Source organism: Protomyctophum parallelum (genome assembly GCF_964188405.1).
Source record: "Protomyctophum parallelum genome assembly, chromosome: 1".
In the NCBI taxonomy this organism is placed as follows: Eukaryota; Metazoa; Chordata; class Actinopteri; order Myctophiformes; family Myctophidae; genus Protomyctophum; species Protomyctophum parallelum.
In genome coordinates, this window is record NC_139697.1 from 39,880,955 (window position 1) to 39,901,447 (window position 20,493).

The 20,493-nt window shown below is 41.6% G+C and overlaps 2 protein-coding genes across 2 annotated transcripts in view; one reads left to right on the forward strand and one right to left on the reverse strand.

Moving 5' to 3' along the window:
- The window catches only part of LOC310870273 (integrator complex subunit 3-like), a gene marked incomplete at its 5' end in the record, with an annotated part of 29,003 nt that extends 24,217 nt beyond the window's left edge, over positions 1 to 4,786 (forward strand). The window contains 3 exons of the mRNA XM_083781432.1: positions 1,576 to 1,648; positions 2,007 to 2,160; positions 4,541 to 4,786. Of these exons, the coding sequence (XP_083637558.1) occupies positions 1,576 to 1,648; positions 2,007 to 2,160; positions 4,541 to 4,618 (305 nt within the window). The 3' untranslated portion in view covers positions 4,619 to 4,786. The remainder of the gene's footprint in view (positions 1 to 1,575; positions 1,649 to 2,006; positions 2,161 to 4,540) is intronic.
- An 8,552-nt stretch (positions 4,787 to 13,338) lies between these two features.
- Positions 13,339 to 16,790, reverse strand: LOC310869444 (apoptosis-associated speck-like protein containing a CARD). Its single transcript, XM_083780194.1, has 5 exons — positions 16,748 to 16,790; positions 16,138 to 16,279; positions 15,406 to 15,471; positions 14,813 to 15,053; positions 13,339 to 13,596 (listed from the first exon to the last, which is right to left on the reverse strand). The coding sequence occupies exons 2-5, from the start codon at positions 16,193 to 16,195 to the stop codon at positions 13,590 to 13,592; spliced, it is 372 nt and encodes a 123-aa protein (XP_083636320.1). The 5' UTR covers positions 16,196 to 16,279; positions 16,748 to 16,790; the 3' UTR covers positions 13,339 to 13,589.
- Between the last annotated feature and the right edge of the window lie 3,703 nt (positions 16,791 to 20,493).

Consider the following 20,493-nt stretch of genomic DNA (forward strand, 5'->3'; position numbering starts at 1 on the left):
CGTCCTGGCGACGCTGAAGCACTTCGTCCTGGCGACGCTGCTGCTGAAGCACTTCATCTTCTAGAACACATGATTGCAGTGCGTCTGCTTCAGCTGATGCAATTTCTGCAGCTTCCTCTGATTTTAGCAACAGCAGATTAGCTTGTAGATCAGCTTGTTGTTTTAATATTGCTGCTTCCTTGTGTGCATAGGCTAGTTTGACAAGTGCAGCTTGTGCTTTAGCACATGCTTTTACTGCAGCAGTACTGATTGGTTTTGAGCTCTTCATCACCTTTTGAATGTGACATGATGAAGAAAATAAACTGCAGTGTTGAGCCATGTCTTTCTGTGAAGCCCGCTGTGCTTAAAGTCTTTTTACTATTCTGCCCTTGCTATACGTTGGTATACATTTGGTATGGCTTGGCAGACAGCTAACAAGTTCCCAATAAAGATCCAAAAGGCAGTGACTTGGTGTAGGTTCTTTAGTGAAGAATAAATTGTAAAACTGCAATACAGAAAGAATAGAGAACACAACATTGTGTCAAATACTGTAAAATAATAAACCAAACATAGTAATTTGTATGCATCCTACAAGAAAAGAACATGTTGTACTCACTGTACTAAATGCAATCAACATTTTAGAAATATCAAGAGCCAATATATGCTAAAAGAGCCATAAGTTTAACAAATAAAACACACAAACTTACAGACTTATCCTGTCCAAGGCCTGATAGAAAGGTTAACTTAACATAGCAGTGAGAGCTCTTCACTGTGTGCTGGCTTGAACTGAACTGACTCTGACCAAACTAATCACCTCATAACTACCCTTGTGAAGCTACCAGGTGAGGAGAATTACTAATTAAGCAAAAGAACATTGGTCCCCATTAGACATAGGGCCTACTAGGTAAAAGGTGAACTACCTAGAAAAGTAAACAGCACAGTATGCACTACAAACTACACAACCAAATACAATCACTTTATTTATATAAACAACTGTATGCACTACAAACTACACAACCAAATACAATCACTGTATTTATATAAACTGTATGTACTACAAACTACACAACCAAATACAACTGTATGCACTACAAACTACACAACCAAATACAACTGTATGCACTACAAACTACACAACCAAATACAATCCACTTTATTTATATATAAAACAACTGTATGCACTACAAACTACACAACCAAATACAATCCACTTTATTTATATATAAAACAACTATATGCACTACAAACTACACAACCAAATACAATCCACTTTATTTATATATATAAAAACAACTGTATGCACTACAAACTACACAACCAAATACAATCCACTTTATTTATATATATATGCACATTTCACAACTCTGGGTTTACAAGGCTTTCCGGTTAATTTCCTGTTTTATCGATCGTCTAGCAACTGAGAGATATTCATACGGTGGTGAAGAGATTAAAGCTTTGTGGTTACATATGTCAGATACGATTGACACGGTGTGTAGTTTGAACTGTCAGCTGTACATGATTTCAACTGCATATTAAATCTGTGTGGGTTTGCGCGTGCGCGTGCGTGTGTGTGTGCGTGTGCGTGCGTGCGTGTAGTCTTCAATCAGACTCCAATCCTTCAGGCATTACAACATGTCCAGGCCAGCTGTGATGAATCCCACAAGATGAGGTACAATACACACACATGCACACTCTCTGTCTCTCTCTCTCTGTCTCTGTCTCTGTCTCTCTCTCTCTCTCTCTCTCTCTCTCTCTCTCTCTCTCTCTCCATCTCTCTCTCTCTAATAGTAGTAATAATTTAAGAATGTAATACGTTTTTATTACATTCACTGCCAATTTTCAATAGCCAAAACATAATATGTATAGTGCAGTATATAGCTAAAATCGAATACGACACGGAAGCTTTCCCGCTTTTATTGGGTTATTTGAGCGACAATTGACCGTGAAGTAAAATGTCATAATCGTGACTGTCCCATACGAATCGTATTGTTATGATTCCTAATATATTTTCCTATGGATATTTGCAGGTTCAGCGATCTATTTTCTCTGGCGGAGGAGTATGAAGACAGTCAGTCCAAGCCTCCAAAGTGTCGTCGTAAGGCCGTGGTGTCGTCCCCTCGCTCCAGGAAAGGAACGGCCCCTCCTCCCAACGAAGAGGAATCTGTCTCCAGCTCTGCATCGGTACCCGCCTGTCTGCCTGCCTGTCTGTCTGCCTGTCTGTCCGTCTGTCTGTCTGTTTGTCTGTCCGTCCGTCCGTCCGTCCGTCCGACCGACTACTATTACTATACAACACTACTGTATTTTGTGTGTGTGTGTGTTTGTGTGTGTACCTCGATTATGATTTATGAACAATTATTGTACTCGCCGTTTGCACTGCCCTCATAGTTGTGTAGTCTCTTAGTGTAGTAGTTGCAAAACAATGTTGCAGAAAAAACTGACTGTGTGGACCCAAATGTTGGGTCCATCCAATCGTGAGGTTGCTAAAGAGCACAGAGAATTTCAACTGAGTCCTCACTCACCTCTCTGTGAGAACATGAGTCCTCACTCACTCACCTCTCTGTGAGAACATGAGTCCTCACTCACCTCTCTGTGAGAACATGAGTCCTCACTCACTCACCTCTCTGTGAGAACATGAGTCCTCACTCACTCACCTCTCTGTGAGAACATGAGTCCTCACTCACCTCTCTGTGAGAACATGAGTCCTCACTCACTCACCTCTCTGTGAGAACATGAGTCCTCACTCCACTCACCTCTCTGTGAGAACATGAGTCCTCACTCACTCACCTCTCTGTGAGAACATGAGTCCTCACTCACCTCTCTGTGAGAACATGAGTCCTCACTCACTCACCTCTCTGTGAGAACATGAGTCCTCACTCCACTCACCTCTCTGTGAGAACATGAGTCCTCACTCACTCACCTCTCTGTGAGAACATGAGTCCTTACTCGAGTCCTGGACTCGGCTGCCAGTGTAAAAGGGCCCCAAGAGTCTGAAAATCATAGAATCCCTGCGTGCATTATTTACTCCTTCATGCTACTAGATGCATTGCATGTTGCTACAGAATGCTTTCAATAATAATAATGTTTCCTGCCAGATATCAGACAGCATGCCATAGAGAGACTCATTCACAGCCAGTGACGTTTAATACATAATTTGTTTTCAATGGATAATCCTGCCATAGAAATATTACGTCCAAACTGTGTTTTCAGTTCTTTCCACTAGAGGGCACCCTTAGCTAACCTATGATCAACCTTGCAACTCCCTCCTTTTCACTTACTGGTGGGGCCTTTTTTTGTGTGTCGTTCCATTTTTGGCCCAGAGAGACTTGAATGGACAGGCTTTGGAAAAGAACGCAGTCAAAAGACTTAATTATTTAGAATTAAGAATTAATAACAGAGTAATATTATGGTAATATGGTACAGTAGGTATTAGGGATGTCACGATCAGGTTTTCTTTTGCTCCTGATTCGATTCCAATCATTTGATTTTGAGTGTACTGATACCGATTTTCCCCGATATTTGTTATAGAACCGTATATATATATACCATAATATTTATATAGCCATAATCACAGTACAATATCCAAAATCACAGACAATGTCCAGTCTAATATCGTCTAACTCTAATATCATGATGTAATATTGATACTAGGGATGTCCCGGTCAAGTATTTTTTGCTCCTGATCCGGTTCCGATCATTTGACCTAGTAGGTATACTAGTGTAAACTAAGTAGGCTTTTTTGTTCGATGTGGTAATTTCAGGTTAAAACTCATCCACTGCGGCCTGGGCCGTGGCTCAGCGGTCCAGGCACCTTGGCTGGTAATCCAGTCAGGCAGTGTGCCGTGGGTTCGACTCCCGATCCCGACGGCCTTTATGTAACCCCCCCCCCCATCTCTCGCCCCATTTCCTGTCAGCCTACTGTCTATCCCTCCATAAAAAATACAGATAAAATAAAGGCGAAAGCCACAAAAAAACATTAAAATAAAAATAAAAAATTCATGAAATCCCTCACTGCCAAGGACTTATTTAACTTATTTTTAAAGTGGCATTCATTGATAACATTATAATCATGACGCAAATCTTACAACTCTCGTTCTAAAAAAAACCGAGTGAATTAATGTCACATTTCCGCACAATTAGAAGCAATGACACAAAAAAGAAGACAAAATTGGAACTGGAACACTATGAAACATAATCTAATAAATGGGTACTCACTCCTGATTATCATTTATTTTGTCACCTACTGTACCTGAAAATTAAAAGAGGGACGATTTTATTTTTTTCCTTTCATTTTTTTCTTCTGGAGAGACTCAGGGAGACCCATGGTACTGAACAAACACTAGTAATGATTACTATCACAATATAGAGATTTAACCTTTTATCAAAACCCTTTATCTTTTAACCCATTTTGGGCGGGATTTTGGTGTTAGCATTATGCTATGCTTTAGCTATTGAAAAATAGCAGATCTACAAGCTCATAACCAAAACATACTGTATCCAGTACGCTGCCTACCTTGAATGTGTGTGTATTCTAATGTGTGTATTTTGTATGTGTGTTTGTTAGGATGAAGAGGATTCTAAACCTAAACCAACAAAGAGGAAGAGGAAAGGTTCGTCCGCCGTTGGCTCCGACAGCGACTGACTGACGCACCGACCAGCCAATCACACGCCTGCTGCTCCCACAGTCACACCTCCTCTCCTCCTTTTATGGACTCTGCGATTCCATTGGCTGGAGCCTTGGAAACGCCCCTCCCCCCTCTTCTGCAAGACATTTGTTGGGACAGACGGTAACCATGGTAACGTCAGTTCACACTCCCCTCTGATTGGGGATCAGCCACAGAGTCGTTATGATGTCGCAATGCTGGTTGCCGGTGACAAGCCCTGCCCCCTGTTAGAAACTCACCGGTAATTGGACGATACCCCCTCCTCCATCGCTCTCTCTGATTGGCCCAAATGTGACCACACCCCAAAACAAACACTTTTTGAAGTGAGAAGAGAAGAAACGCTGAACTTTTTAACACAAAATGTCTTTATTTGAATATTTTCATAAACATGAGTCATGAATATGAAATGTTAATAATAAAAAAGAAGGAAAAAACAGACTGGTCCTTGATGTTTTATAAAAACACGATGTGATGTCACTAGCCAACAGGATGTGATGTCACTAGCCAACGGGATGTGATGTCAACCCGCCGGCCGGGTACTAGAGACCTCATTGGTCACTTGGGCCGCTCGTCAACGCCATATTAACCCATTAACCCAGACATGAGACCAGATTGTTCAGAAGTCTTCTATATCAATGGTTCTCAACCTATTTCATGTCAAGGACTTATATGTATTCGGCCGCGGACCACCATTTGAAAATATATTGTTCCAGGGACCCCCCCCAAGAAGCAAATATTTTAGTTTAAAACGTTCACTGTGAAAGAATATATATTCGAACATTTGTACACATTCTTTCAAGATCTTTAAAAAATAGCAGGTCTACACAAGCTTGTAGTGCGGCACTCTGCTGCGCTATGAGCTTGTAGATCTGCTATTTTTCAGCAGCTAAAGTTACTTTTAAAATAATGGTTAAAGTGGTTATAAGGTGACACAGACGCATCCTCAGGTCTAAATGGGTTAAAGTTATACCATAAATCTATATGTAATCTAGTGTATCCTTTTTAGTGAACAAAACGTCATTTTGTACAATCTGTATGTTAGAGCACCGGTTCCCCAACGGTGGGTCGGGACCCATTTGTGGGTCGCGGACACATTTTTACGGGTCCCTTCATTTTATTGTTTACCACATTTTGTTATTAATTATTATGGCAAAACATATTCTTAAAAAAAAGCAAGCACTTTCGTGAATTAAAACCCTGAATTCAATTAAATTTTTCAGTGATGTCAAAGAAATCATAGAAAATTTTCATAAACTAATAAATAGTGAAAATGGCTGATCTACAAGCTCACAACGCGGCGCGAAGCGACGCGTTGTGAGCTTGTAGATCTGCTATTTTCGCTATTTTCGCTTAGTTTGGGTCCCGACTCCCGGGCAAACATCTAATCTCTCTTTTGGGTCACAGCAGGCTAAATAGTTTGGGAACCGCTGTGGTAGATTATGTTAATACAAAATAAGCAGTCATAAGTGATGTGGTTGTACTGTATATACATGTGTGCATTGGTCTCCCTGGTCTTCAACTGTCACATCGAGGCACGGACCATCATTTGATGAGAACGTTTGACATACATTATATCAATTTTAAATTAATATATATTAATTTACACTATATTAATTTCGGCCATTTGAAAGTTGTGACCTTGTAGATCTGACTGCTATTTAGAGATGAGATTCAATGTATTGTCAATGTACAGTACAGTAGATTCAATGTACAAGTGCAGTACAGCAAACTGTACTTATTTGGGCGGTGTATAAATGGAGCCAGCAGGTAAATTGTGGTGGAGGGCGGAGAGTGGCGTGAAGGGCACGGTTAACCCATTTTGGTGTCAGCATTATGTTATGCTTTAGCTATTGAAAAATAGCAGATCTACAAGCTCATAGCGCGCCACAGAGTGGAGCGCTACGAGCTTGTAGGTCTGCTATTTTTTTTCTTATCGAAGAACGACTGACATAGAAACATAGCTTTTTCAGAAAACTGTCGGGATGTAGAAGACATTTTTAGAATCTGATCTCAGGTCAGAATGAAAACTACAGAGTGATGGTGTAGTGGTCCAGCTCAGATGTTCCATGTTCAAATCCCAGTGCCATAGTGTCGCAGGCCCGCCCCCTTTCATGACGACGCCAGGCCCAGGAAATGAATCCCAATGCATTTTTCCCATAGGCATTTCAAAACGTATTTATTTAAAGACCTTATATAAGCATCATATAAAGCCAACTCGAGTTGTGACAAATCATGACAACAAATGAACAAACACATTATTTTGGACCAGACAAATAATTACAAAGAAGGGGGAAAAAAAGAAAAGTGTTGTAACCTGCCGTCACCCAAAATGGGACAGGACATGCCATGCCGTACCTTTTATTTGTGTTTTTTCTATTAATTTGGTCCACAGAATGAGAGGTCTGCTCTGGTTATTAAGGTCCACAGAATGAGAGGCCTGCTCTGCATTTTTGTCAATTTTTCAGGGAAATTAAAGATTTTCATTTTTCAGGAAATGAAGAAAATATTATATTTTGAAAACAAAGCAATTCTGCCTCATCAAAGTTGGCGACTTATATGTGACTGAATTTGACTGAGGGACTGCCATTGGATTTTAACTGCCATTTTTTTAATCATAGCTTCAAATTGACATGTTGGTTGTTCAGTTTGACCCACCAGTTTTGGAGATATGGCTTATAGAGTTAACCTGACGCTGCCAGATCCAAGAAGCTTGCTACACAAATTTGTTTCACAGCTTATTGGGATCTGGGATCGCGGAAGCAAATTCGATGACGGGGCTGTTCCTTTTTTTCAAGATACTTGGTAGATGATTGGATGGGACCGTCTGTCTATCACCGTGTGCCCGTGCAAACACAACCAATCATATTGACGTGTCTATATAGCTTCACATCCGGTTTCGCACATATCCCGCCCTTAGCTCACGCTGATTGGTTCGAACCGGGAGCGGTTCGGTGTTAGCTGAACTCCCTGAGAGGTCCCAGATGGTTGTGGTGTTGGGGAACATGGTTACCCAATACCGCCCCCATCTGGCAAAGTCAGGTTATTATAGAGTAATGTCTTGCAGAAAACACCGAGTTGAGAAAACAGACTTGAAAGGTTAACTTCTGTGGACTCTAACATTACACCTAGCTATACTTTTTTAAGCATTCATTTCATATTTACATGTCAATTTCAGCTCTGACACTTATTTCAGACATGCTCTAGTATGTGAAGAGTCTGCCTGTGCTATTAACTCATTTTGAAAATAAAATAAAAAAGTTTTTCTCCTCCTGGAATTTGCACGATGGCAGTCTCTCGGTCAAAGCTGGTCACATATTGTCGATTATTTACATGAGAGAAGAAGTGGTGGAGTTTTAGCAGACAGTTTGAGGGTCCATTGGTGGTAGGGGAGGATGGGGGAAGATGAACCACTTTTTACTTAAATTGTCCTGGAAGCAAGGCAAAATGAGATGGCAGTCAAATCTAATGATCTACACATATTTCAGGATGTCCTCTATCAATTGAAATGATGAGTAAGCAGCTATGACAAAGGGCCATGAAAATATGAATATGAAAAAAACTGGTCACGTGGCTCAATTTGCCCCAGGTAAGGGGTAAGTTGATCCAAAATTGAACCACATGATATTTTAATGTAAAGAGCTTAAACTTGAACAGATAATGTATTCACTTATTGAAAATAATTTAATAAAAGTTTTCCCTTTTGCAAATAGTCTTATTTATCTGTTTATTTATTATTTAAACAATATAAAGACAATTAAATAAAGTTTGTTATTCAGAACCTTATAATATTTGCAATATTGTTAATACAATATAGCAAATTTGCAAACATTTGAAACATCCAAATTAAAGGTCATTCAGTATAATTTGAGTAGCAAATACTTAATACAAAAATATGAATGGTGATTTACATTAAGAAAATTGGCTCAATTTACCCCAAGGAATTGGTTCAACTTGCCCCATGCCATGGCCACTTTTTGACAAAACATGGCTAGCTTAATGCTCCAGGCTAATGTTTAGCTAAATGATTCACATGGGGTTTATACATTGGTATATCACCAACATGCATGCTATATAAGTTTAGACCTGGGTGCTTTTGCTTTAACATAAAAATGATTATTCCAGAAAAGTTTTTTTTTTTTACTTTGACCAGCAAAAAACACTTTTTCGTGTATAAATGTACTTTCCACTTTGTCCATGTGTCTCTCATCTTCACAGTCAGGTTGAAATGGTGGGTGTGTCCTGAAATTGAGGTCACATGACAACTCATGTGTGTAGTTTTAAAGATACAGGGGGTGGTTCAACTTACCCGACGGTTCATTTTCCCCCATCCTCCCCCTACATTTTGTCACACCAACTAAACACGTATATTTTACCCAATGTAAAATGTTACATTAATTCTCTCTCTCTCACACACACACAATTCTCCAACTCCCAGAGGGCCGTGCAGCAGCGCAGCACTCAGACAGGTGTAGGTGTTTGAGGCAGAGCTGGGAGAGAACTCCAACTCCCAGAGGGCCGTGCAGCACCAGAGCTGGGAGAGAACTCCCACTCCCAGAGGGCCGTGCAGCAGCAGAGCTGGGAGAGAACTCCAACTGCCAGAGGGCCGTGGAGCACCAGAGCTGGGAGAGAACTCCAACTCCCAGAGGGCCGTGCAGCAGCAGAGCTGGGAGAGAACTCCAACTCCCAGAGGGCCTTGGAGCACCAGAGCTGGGAGAGAACTCCCACTCCCAGAGGGCCGTGCAGCAGCAGAGCTGGGAGAGAACTCCAACTCCCAGAGGGCCGTGCAGCAGCAGAGCTGGGAGAGCACATGGCAGAGCAAACAAACAGTCCAAGGACAGAGAGCTGAGGGCTGGACGGAGCTGGACCCCAAGGACTGACCGGAGACAAGTTAGTCACTGTTTGGACATTATTCTATTCTCCCTTTGGGACGTTTGGTGTTGTCTTGCAAACTGCCTCATGTTGGCCTAAATCTAAATACACCTGAGTTCATTAAATACACCTGAGTTCATTATCTGTGGGAAAGTTGAACCTCATTAAACCCTGGATTCATCCTGTTTGTTCTACACTGCCTCGCACTAGCCTTCACTGTAGCTCTCATGATGACATCACTAGCCTTCACTGTAGCTCTCATGATGACATCACTAGCCTGCACTGTAGCTCTCATGATGACATCACTAGCCTGCTCTGTAGCTCTCATGATGACATCACTAGCCTGCTCTGTAGCTCTCATGATGACATCACTAGCCTGCTCTGTAGCTCTCATGATGACATCACTAGCCTGCTCTGTAGCTCTCATGATGGCATCACTAGCCTGCTCTGTAGCTCTCATGATGACATCACTAGCCTGCTCTGTAGCTCTCATGATGACATCACAACATGTTGTTTCTCATGTATTATCATCATCATCATTGTAGTACCTGGGAACCCAAATACTAGTACCATGTAGCCTATAGTACCATGTGGAACCAGGTACGATGGTACCTCCACACAGCCTGAGCAAGGCTAGGAATCACCCCTTCTATTAGTCCAGGCAATCTAGCCCATTTTAGACCCAAAAAACAGACTAATTAAAATAGTTTTTTTTTTCAACAGATATCATTTCTATGAGGTGTCTAGAATAACATACTAAAAGTCCTAAGAAATCCTAGATGCGGAAATATGTTTAATTCTCATCAATTCAAGATGTGTGATAATACCTCGAGAAAACTAAACACCCTAATGGGCTTTTATTTTTATTTTGTTCTATCACAATGAAACTTTCCACAATGAATCTTAACATGAAAACTAAACTTTTTTGTATTACAAGTTTCTCTGAAACTTAATTTGAATATGCAAATTAGCTTAATATATATTGAATATGCCCACATTTGCATATCACGAAAATTACTTTTCCCCAAAATGTATAATATTTACATTGTTGTTTGTTAATGATATCAAACACACTGATCAGACTTTCATGAACCATTTCATAAAAATATTGTGACTTCATATAATAACATCAAAAACATGTATGACAAATGCATAAATCCGTCAAATCTTCCTCCAACCATCCTACTGCTAATGGTTGATGCCAATGCTGATTTTGGACTGGCCTCTAACCTGAAACCTGCCGGGCTTGGTTGTACCTACCGGGGGCATAACCCCCACCGGTATAGTCCTCAGGGTCACATAGGCACACAAGCCTCCCCACCACGACAAGGTAGCAACAACAGGGGAGGTTCCTCTGCTAACGTGGCCCAGGAAAGAGAAGTCTGGAACTCTATGCAACCCGACTTCGGATGAGCGGATGAAGATGAATGGATGGATGAATTTGCAAAACATTAAAGGGATTGTGTCATTGTGACATTAAAAATAAATGAATTAATGTCACATGTGAAACCTTTAAGGAGTAGGAAAGACACAACATAATTGTAGCGACAGCTGTGTGATGGAGTCTACCTGGAGGAGACAGAGCTGTGTGATGGAGTCTACCTGGAGGTGGGAGAGCTGTGTGATGGAGTCTACCTGGAGGAGACAGAGCTGTGTGATGGAGTCTACCTGGAGGAGACAGAGCTGTGTGATGGAGTCTACCTGGAGGTGACAGAGCTGTGTGATGGAGTCTACCTGGAGGAGACAGAGCTGTGTGATGGAGTCTACCTGGAGGAGACAGAGCTGTGTGATGGAGTCTACCTGGAGGAGACAGAGCTGTGTGATGGAGTCTACCTGGAGGAGACAGAGCTGTGTGATGGAGTCTACCTGGAGGAGACAGAGCTGTGTGATGGAGTCTACCTGGAGGTGACAGAGCTGTGTGATGGAGTCTACCTGGAGGTGACAGAGCTGTGTGATGGAGTCTACCTGGAGGTGGGAGAGCTGTGTGATGGAGTCTACCTGGAGGAGACAGAGCTGTGTGATGGAGTCTACCTGGAGGAGACAGAGCTGTGTGATGGAGTCTACCTGGAGGTGGGAGAGCTGTGTGATCGAGTCTACCTGGAGGTGACAGAGCTGTGTGATGGAGTCTACCTGGAGGTGGGAGAGCTGTGTGATAGAGTCTACCTGGAGGTGACAGAGCTGTGTGATGGAGTCTACCTGGAGGTGAAAGAGCTGTGTGATGGAGTCTACCTGGAGGTGGGAGAGCTGTGTGATGGAGTCTACCTGGAGGTGGGAGAGCTGTGTGATGGAGTCTACCTGGAGGTGACAGAGCTGTGTAATGGAGTCTACCTGGAGGTGACAGAGCTGTGTGATGGAGTCTACCTGGAGGTGGGAGATGTGTGATGGAGTCTACCTGGAGGTGGGAGATGGCCTGCAACAGCTTCAGGTGCGTCTGCAGAGTACAGGAACAAGAAGACTGGGATGGACTGAGACACTGCTGCAGCCATGGGATGTCCTCCCAGAGGTAGGTCACCTGGCCTCTGTGACCCTGAGGACTATACCGGTGGGGGTTATGCCCCCAGTAGGTACAACCAAGCCCGGCAGGTTTCAGGTTAGAGGCCAGTCCAAAAGCAGCATTGCCATCAACCATTAGCAGTAGGATGGTTGGAGGAAGATTTGACGGATTTATACATTTGTCATACATATGAATGGTGTTTTTGATGTTATTCTATATGAAGTCACAATATTTCGATGAAATGGTTCATGAAAGTCTGATCAGTGTGTTTGATATCATTAACAAACAACAATGTAAATATTATACATTTTGGGGAAAAGTAATTTCCGTGATATGCAAATGTGGGCATATTCAATATATATTAAGTTAATTTGCATATTCAAATTAAGTTTCAGAGAAACTTGTAATACAAAAAAGTTTAGTTTTCATGTTAAGATTCATTGTGGAAAGTTTCATTGTGATAGGACAAAAGAAAAAAAAAAAGCCCATTAGGGTGTTTAGTTTTCTCGAGGTATTAGCACACATCTTGAATTGATGAGAATTAAACATATTTCCGCATCTAGGATTTCTTAGGACTTTTAGTATGTTGTTCTAGACACCTCATAGAGATGATCTATGGTGAAAAAAATTCTATTTTAATTAGTCTGTCTGGAAATGCTACTTTGCCTGGACTATATACCTCCCCCTGGTGGTGAGATAATGATATATTCTTTACTAGTAGAATTAGAAGCACGATATGTTCTGGCACCTCTGAGTTTGTGAATAAAAACACAGTACCCAAGGAGAATGTTCTGGACGACCCAATTAAGCATTACTCTTGTTTACAAGAGGGTCCACCATGTTCAATTCATCAAAACATTTAGAGACGTACAAATAGACACTTCTATATAGCCAAAGAACAGAACAGGAATTCATCATAAAGGAGGTAAAAAGGGAAAAGAAACATATACAGTGAGGGGAAAAAGGGGTGGGGGGATTAAAATTTTACGGGGACCAGTTTCGAATTGCAGCCGTCCGTAGGTGCCCTTTGAGAGCGGTTTTGAAGGAGTCAAGGGATTTGCATGTCTTAATGACTGTTGGTAAGGCGTATGTAGTCCAAACATGACTAATTAACCCATGAATCGAACAACACAGATTGATACAACACATGCATAAGTAAATATGATTTGTTCATATCATTACACAATGCACACCATTAACTTCTAGTCTAGTCCAATTAAGTCAAGTCCTGTAAAATCAATCAATCAAAATTTGGCATAACTATTAATGTGAGTTACACAGTTTGTGTGAACTCACACACACAAATCAAACATACATGAATGCATCTGACAGTGATATTTAATAATGATCTACATTACATTTACATACATGTATTTGTACAGCACTTTTCATGACATGAAGTTCAGCTCAAAGAGCTTTACAGAGCAATAACAATCACACCTGTGTGAAGTGAGGGGCGCTCTTGTCGTCATACTGTACACCATCTCATTCCGGCCAATCACAATGTGCGCCCACCCCCCGACGAAGGGCGACATCTGGTGGCCAAGCAGGGAAGCACAGCACTCCTTGTCCATCAACAGCATCACTTACTTCCTAACAGGAGAAGAACAACACCGCTGCTGTGAATAACGATATCTGTGCAGAAACACAAATTCAGATTTTACGGGGGCCAGTTTCAAATTGCAGCCGTCCTTCAGCCGTTTTGAAGGAGTCAAGGGATTTGCATGTCTTAATGACTGTTGGTAGGGCGTCCCACATTTTGGTGGTATAGGAACGATATTAATTTGGTCCCTTGTTTGTGCCGAATCTGGGTTGCACATGGTTCTGGTGTTGTGGGTGTGGACTTCATTGACATTAAGGAAGTATTTAGACAGGTACATGGGTATCTTAGTGAAGTATTTAGACAGGTACATGGGTATCTTAGTGAAGTATTTAGACAGGTACATGGGTATCTTAGTGAATTATTTAGACAGGTACATGGGTATCTTGGTGAAGTATTTAGACAGGTACATGGGTATCTTGGTGAAGTATTTAGACAGGTACGTGGGTATCTTAGTGAAGTATTTAGACGGGTACATGGGTATCTTAGTGAAGTATTTAGACAGGTACATGGGTATCTTAGTGAATTATTTAGACAGGTACATGGGTATCTTGGTGAAGTATTTAGACAGGTACATGGGTATCTTGGTGAAGTATTTAGACAGGTACGTGGGTATCTTAGTGAAGTATTTAGATGGGTATGTGGGTATCTTAGTGAAGTATTTAGACAGGTACATGGGTATCTTAGTGAAGTATTTAGACAGGTACATGGGTATCTTAGTGAAGTATTTAGACAGGTACGTAGGTGTCTTAGTGAAGTATTTAGACGGGTACATGGGTATCTTGGTGGTGTAGTGAATCTTGTGAACCAGACCCATTGCAAGATGCTGTATGCTCTGTTGTCAACCCTAAGCCATTCCAGCCTGTCAAAGTGGGCAGGGGTGAGGTGGGTTCGGGGAGTGAGGCCAAGTAGTAGCCTGACCAGTTTGTTTTGGGAAGTCTGGGGCCTTGTTTTAAGGGCTGATTGTAAATTAATAAATATTTACAGGTTCACAAAGAAAAAGTAGCCTAGGGCTACATCAATCTGTAGATTAACATTGGAATGAAAGTGTGGGGCTCTTGGGAATCAAGAGGATGAATTATAATTATTCAAATAATAACACGGCCCGAAAAGCTCCATTCTCTTGTAACTTAAAGTATAACATAATGCTTTAAAACAACACAAGGGGTTCCCGCCCCAAAATGGCTTAATTAAATGCAAATGACTTACAGATCTTCAAGGAGAGAAGGCTCGTATTCCTGGAGAGCTTTGTGCAAAGTGTCTCTGGCTGTGCTGGAGGTCAGGAGAGCATAGATTGCCCTCATCTTGCGCTGAGTGGTGGTCTTGGACTCCACATTGCTGTAGCCCTCATTGTCTATGATGTCCTTCTCAAAGAGTACATCTAGGATGGGATCCACATTCCTCACCTTGTCAACCAGGAAACGCCGATGTTGGTCCACAAAGTGTTTCGCTGAAGTTAAGGAGGATTGAACGTTGAGTTGTTGGTTTTCATTTGACATTGTTTTAAAATGGAAAGTGCCATATAGGAGCTAACAATTCTTATTATAAAAATTGCAGTAAAGTGATTTGCTACAGTTTGTGCTGGTAGTATATATATATATATATATATATATATATATATATATATATACACACACAGATGTCGTTATAGATATCGTTATAGATCGTTGCTGCAGAAATCTCTCATCTCTTATCTCCTTATTTAAACGTGTTTGTTCATGAATTAACGTCCTACTTGACCTCACTACAGCGTCACGCTAAAACATCCAAAGTAACAACAGATCTACAAGCTAGAGACTCACCTGGTATGGAAGCAGCTGCTCCTGTAGATTGTGCTGGTATGGAAGCAGCTGCTCCTGTAGATTGTGCTGCAAGAAATAAAAGTGTTCAAATTATGAACAGAAACTAACCAGAGAGTCTCTACATCGAGGCCCATCTCACCACGGTGAAATAGCACGGACTGGCAAGTCCCTACATAAACCCCCACAATCCCTACACTACTACTGTTTTGACCGCGACAGATTGCTATTTCTCCGCGTGAGGGGAGTGAGATCGGTTTGACATGATTTACGATTCGGTTGCAACTCGACCGGGGCTGAGTCGGCTCTACCAAACTTCACAAAGTTCCACGCGACAACTGGCGCGCTTCAGCGTGCTCGGTGGTGTCCCCAAGCACCCAGTAAGGCTAATCCAACGTTGACGCTGCCACTACCTACTGGCGAAACGTGGAACTGCAGCACGTTCCATGGAAGTGGACGTGACGTTCAGTGACGTCATGTGCGTAACGGTGCGTCATCCCGGGCTTAACTTCCGCTCATTGGAGCCGTTGAGTTATAATGGTACGTCCGGCAGTCTTCCGGGTGCTTCAAAACGCCACTGAGCAACTTCCATTGAAAAGAATGGCGGGGGGGGGGGGCGTACGGATTTGGGGGTTTTCTTTTGTGTATTTTAATTGCCAATCTGTGCCATTTCACCGTATTTGGGTGAGACCGGCTTGCTACATCCCAAGGTTGAATGAAAGTTCATAACTTTACCTTCCAGGGTAATGTCTTGCTGCCAGACCGGTCCAGAGTCGGGGCTCAGTAATTCCATTGAGAAGTTTTCTGCATTGACATCCAGAGACACCAGGAACGTTGGATGGTAATTTGGTCCATAGTCTTCAAAATAAGGTGCAGCCTGAAAACAGAGACCTTTTTAGTGCTACAGTAGTGGTTATAGTTGTATACTAATGGTAGTATTGGTAGTAGTGATACAGTAGTGATTATAGTTGTATCCTAATGGTAGTATTGGTAGTAGTGATACAGTAGTGGTTATAGTTGTATACTAATGGTAGTAGTGGTAGTAGTGCTTGCTAGGTAGTGAATGTAGCAGCAGTAATAATATTAGTATTGGTAGTAGAGTTGTAATAATAATAATAATAATAGCTTGAATTTATATAGCGCTTTTCATGAACCCAAGGACGCTTTACAAAATCAACAACAATCAACAACTACTGTATATGCCATAAGCCTGAGAGAATAAATGTATTTTTTAGTGGTTATACTAGTAATAATGTTAGTAGTGGCGGAGGAGTGAAAATAACAGTTTCCTAGACTCACACTGCTTTACCATACAATAAACAGACGACGTAAGTTTAATATGTACCTCAGGTTGTACTTTCTGTGAAGGACACTGCAGCACTGACAGACTGTAGGTTTAATACGTACCTTAGGTTGTACTTTCTGTGAAGGACACACTGACAGACTGTAGGTTTAATACGTACCTTAGGTTGTACTTTCTGTGAAGGACACACTGACAGACTGTAGGTTTAATACGTACCTTAGGTTGTACTTTCTGTGAAGGACACACTGACATACTGTAGGTTTAATACGTACCTTAGGTTGTACTTTCTGTGAAGGACACACTGACAGACTGTAGGTTTAATACGTACCTCAGGTTGTACTTTCTGTGAAGGACACACTGACAGACTGTAGGTTTAATACGTACCTCAGGTTGTACTTTCTGTGAAGGACACACTGACAGACTGTAGGTTTAATACGTACCTTAGGTTGTACTTTCTGTGAAGGACACTGCAGCACTGACAGACTGTAGCGTTGGTCTGGGATGAGAAAACAGTTGGCGGTGACCAGATCGATGCGTTGCTTGTTTTCATGAACTCCCTTCACCTATAATGACACCAACACAGTTTGATCAGATGGTTCATTCATACTTTCACCTATAATGACACCAACACAGTTTGATCAGATGGTTCATTCATACTTTCACCTATAATGACACCAACACAGTTTGATCAGATGGTTCATTCATACTTTCACCTATAATGACACCAACACAGTTTGATCAGATGGTTCATTCATAGTGGCCGGTATTTAGGTAGGCAGAGTTTCCCAAAGTTGGGCCCGGGGACCCCCAGGGGTCCTTGAGGGAGTTCCAGAGTGTACAAATGGAACCAAATGCACCGTAACGGGTCCATTTGGTTCCATTTGTACACTCTCAGAGTTAAATTAACATTGGTTTTACAATACAAATTGGGGGTCCCAGATAGGGCTGGGCGATATGACAAAATCTCATATCACGATATAGAATTTATTTTATCACGATAACGATATACTCACGATATAGCATATTTTTTACGATACCTATTTTTTAAATCTAAAATAATTGATTTTTGTTCAGGTCGAGTACTTTACTGTACTTGGGCTGTACTGTACTGTACTGTACTGTACTGTACTGTACTGTACTGTACTGTACTGTACTGTACTGTACTGTACTGTACTGTACTGTACTGTACAAGCTCTCCTCCCTGGCCTCTGTCTGTGTTAGGCTGCACAACAGTGACACTTGGTGGTGACAATAGTTATGCTATTTCCGTGCTCGGATACAGGGACAGGGACACACATAGCTGTCTATAATGGTTGCACCACTCAAAAAACAATTAAATTCACATTATCCAGTCTAATTATATGAATATAATACTGATGCCCTTCCCATGCACAGACAGGCCCAAAGCAAGTACAAAAATATTACAAAATAAAATGTATATAATAATAATTAGAGGCTGAACTCAATTGTTCAGCCTCTGTAGACATTTTTAAAGCACAGCTCAAGACCCACTTCTACAACATTGCTTTTAATTGATCTTTTATTTTTTGTTATTCATGTCCTCACTGTATTGCATTACTGCTTGTTTTTTAATGTCGTTGCCTTGCTTTTCTTTTTTTCTCCATTGCTCTGTAAAGCACTTTGAGAGCTGCATTTCATGTCATGAAAGGTGCTATACAAATAAAGTTTTATTAGTATTATTAATAATAATAATTATTATGACAATAAAAAATAAAAAATAAAGAAATAAGACGTTGCCATTCAGACACAGAAGTACAGGCCTGTGTCTGCATTAAATTGGCTTAAGGAAAAAATAAATATCTCATGTCACAGTTTGTCACTACAGTTGTTTCAGTTCATTTAAGCTCTGTATAGGGAATCAACATGTTCTGTTGTAGTTATAGTTTAGTTTGTTAAAGACGTTGGGCAGCTTAACGATGTTTAATTGACTACAGGCGATAGAGTGAGAGAGAACGCGATCTTGTCGTCAACTCTCCATGCCCAGCTGTGCGTATATGGGAGTCTGGGACGAGTGGGGCTTTTTCTTTTCCTTTTTTTTGATGATCACAACAAAGTCAGCGTCTTGTGTTGTTGTTGTAAGCTGTTGCTGAATTAAGGACTTTTCAAATGGAATAATTTATTTGGAACAATAAAACAAGACAGACACGCAGCAGGAGGACTGCACAGGTAAGAGGAACGTCTTGGAAGAAGTTTGCAGTGCACCCGACGACGGACAAGCTTATTGTTCAACTGTGTAAAACATGCGTGGCTCACGCAATTTATCAATTTGACCCAACATGAAACCTGCATTTATAACAGTGAATGACCGGTTACTTTAGGGCGCGTTCGGAAATAGCGCACTAGGCGCACTGTGCAATGCAAACTGATAGATGAGTTCGCTCCGGTGTGGTATTTCCGAACGTGCCGCTCTGAATCTCGTCAGCCATCATCTCCCTTCATGTAATCAAAACCACTTCCATATCCATACAATGGAATACGTTGCCCCTCTTTTAGGTGCAAGCACCACCTCGGCTTGTGTTGTGGTCGTGTTGGCCTTAGAGTATATAATAGAGAAGACATCCGAAAGGTGTTGGCTCACTGTTTTCAGTGCGCGCGGTGGGCTGCTGGGCATGCCGTATATAAGCGCTGTGACGTAAATACTGCCGTAAAGCGAAACGGCGATATAAGCGATATAGCTTTTTTTTCGTGATAGACATTTTCTATCGAAAATACGATATATATCGTCATATCGCCCAGCCCTAGTCCCAGAGATAGAAATGCCATTAAATGGGCGTCCGTAGACGAATGCATGTCAAACTGGGGGTCCTTGAAATTAAACGGGTTGAGAATCACTGCTAGAGCCGTACACATCTTCTTTCATGGGGGTCCCTGGCACATCTTCTCTTATGGGAGTCCCTGGCACATCTTCTCTTATGGGGGTCCCTGGCATATCTTCTCTCATGGGGTTCCACGGGCTAATAAGTGTTCACTCCGACAGCAACAGAAGCTCAGAAAAGACCCTTTTGTGAAGGTAACACTCTTTATCGAATAGAACATCAATGTTTCAGAACAGATTTGCTTTCTAAAATATCTATTTCATTCTGTAATGATCCAAGGAAAATCATTTTGACTGTGTAACAAAGTTCAAGAATGATCATAATCTTTCGACCGCAGAAGGCGGGTGTAAGGTGCCATCCAGCCGTTTCTCTAGTTTCTTTGAAAGTGTCCATGTCTCGGAGCCATAGAGTAGAATCGGCTCGACGGTCGTCCTCAATATTTTAACATCTTACTAAGCTGGGATGACCAGATCTTATGCATGTCATTGCAGGCTGACCAGGCCATACCCTTCCTAGTTTGAAAGTCCTTTTGGGAAGAAGATATAATATATAAAATATGAAGTGTTAAGTGTTTTGATAATGTTGTTATTGTTGCTTACATTTATGGACTAAAAGGGACTTGTCCTTGTCTAGAGTCTGGACTAGATGGGTTGCAAATTTATTTGTATGTATTTATTGTTACCTGGGCGTGGTGTTGAATAGGTGTAATGGAGTTAGAAATATAAATTAATGAATAAATAAATCAACGTGCTTGCCTTTCACTGTATCCCATACATGAGCAACTGGTGGCCCCAAGGGGCCACATGCAGCCCCCATCTTCACTTAATGTGGCCCTCAGGTTAATATCAACTGGTGGCCCCGAGGGGCCACATACAGCCCCCATCTTCACTTAATGTGGCCCTCAGGTTAATATCAACTGGTGGCCCCGAGGGGCCACATACAGCCCCCATC

What these genes read in the sequence shown, in the direction of transcription:
- LOC310869444 (XM_083780194.1), bottom strand. Translation starts at nt 16,195, where the DNA reads ATGGAATTACTGAGCCCCGACTCTGGACCGGTCTGGCAGCAAGACATT. An exon ending in GCAAGACATTACCCTGGAAG is followed by an intron (nt 15,472 to 16,137) that starts GTAAAGTTATGA and finishes TATTTCTTGCAG; the next exon opens with CACAATCTACAGGAGCAGCT. An exon ending in AGCAGCTGCTTCCATACCAG is followed by an intron (nt 15,054 to 15,405) that starts GTGAGTCTCTAG and finishes CCTTAACTTCAG; the next exon opens with CGAAACACTTTGTGGACCAA.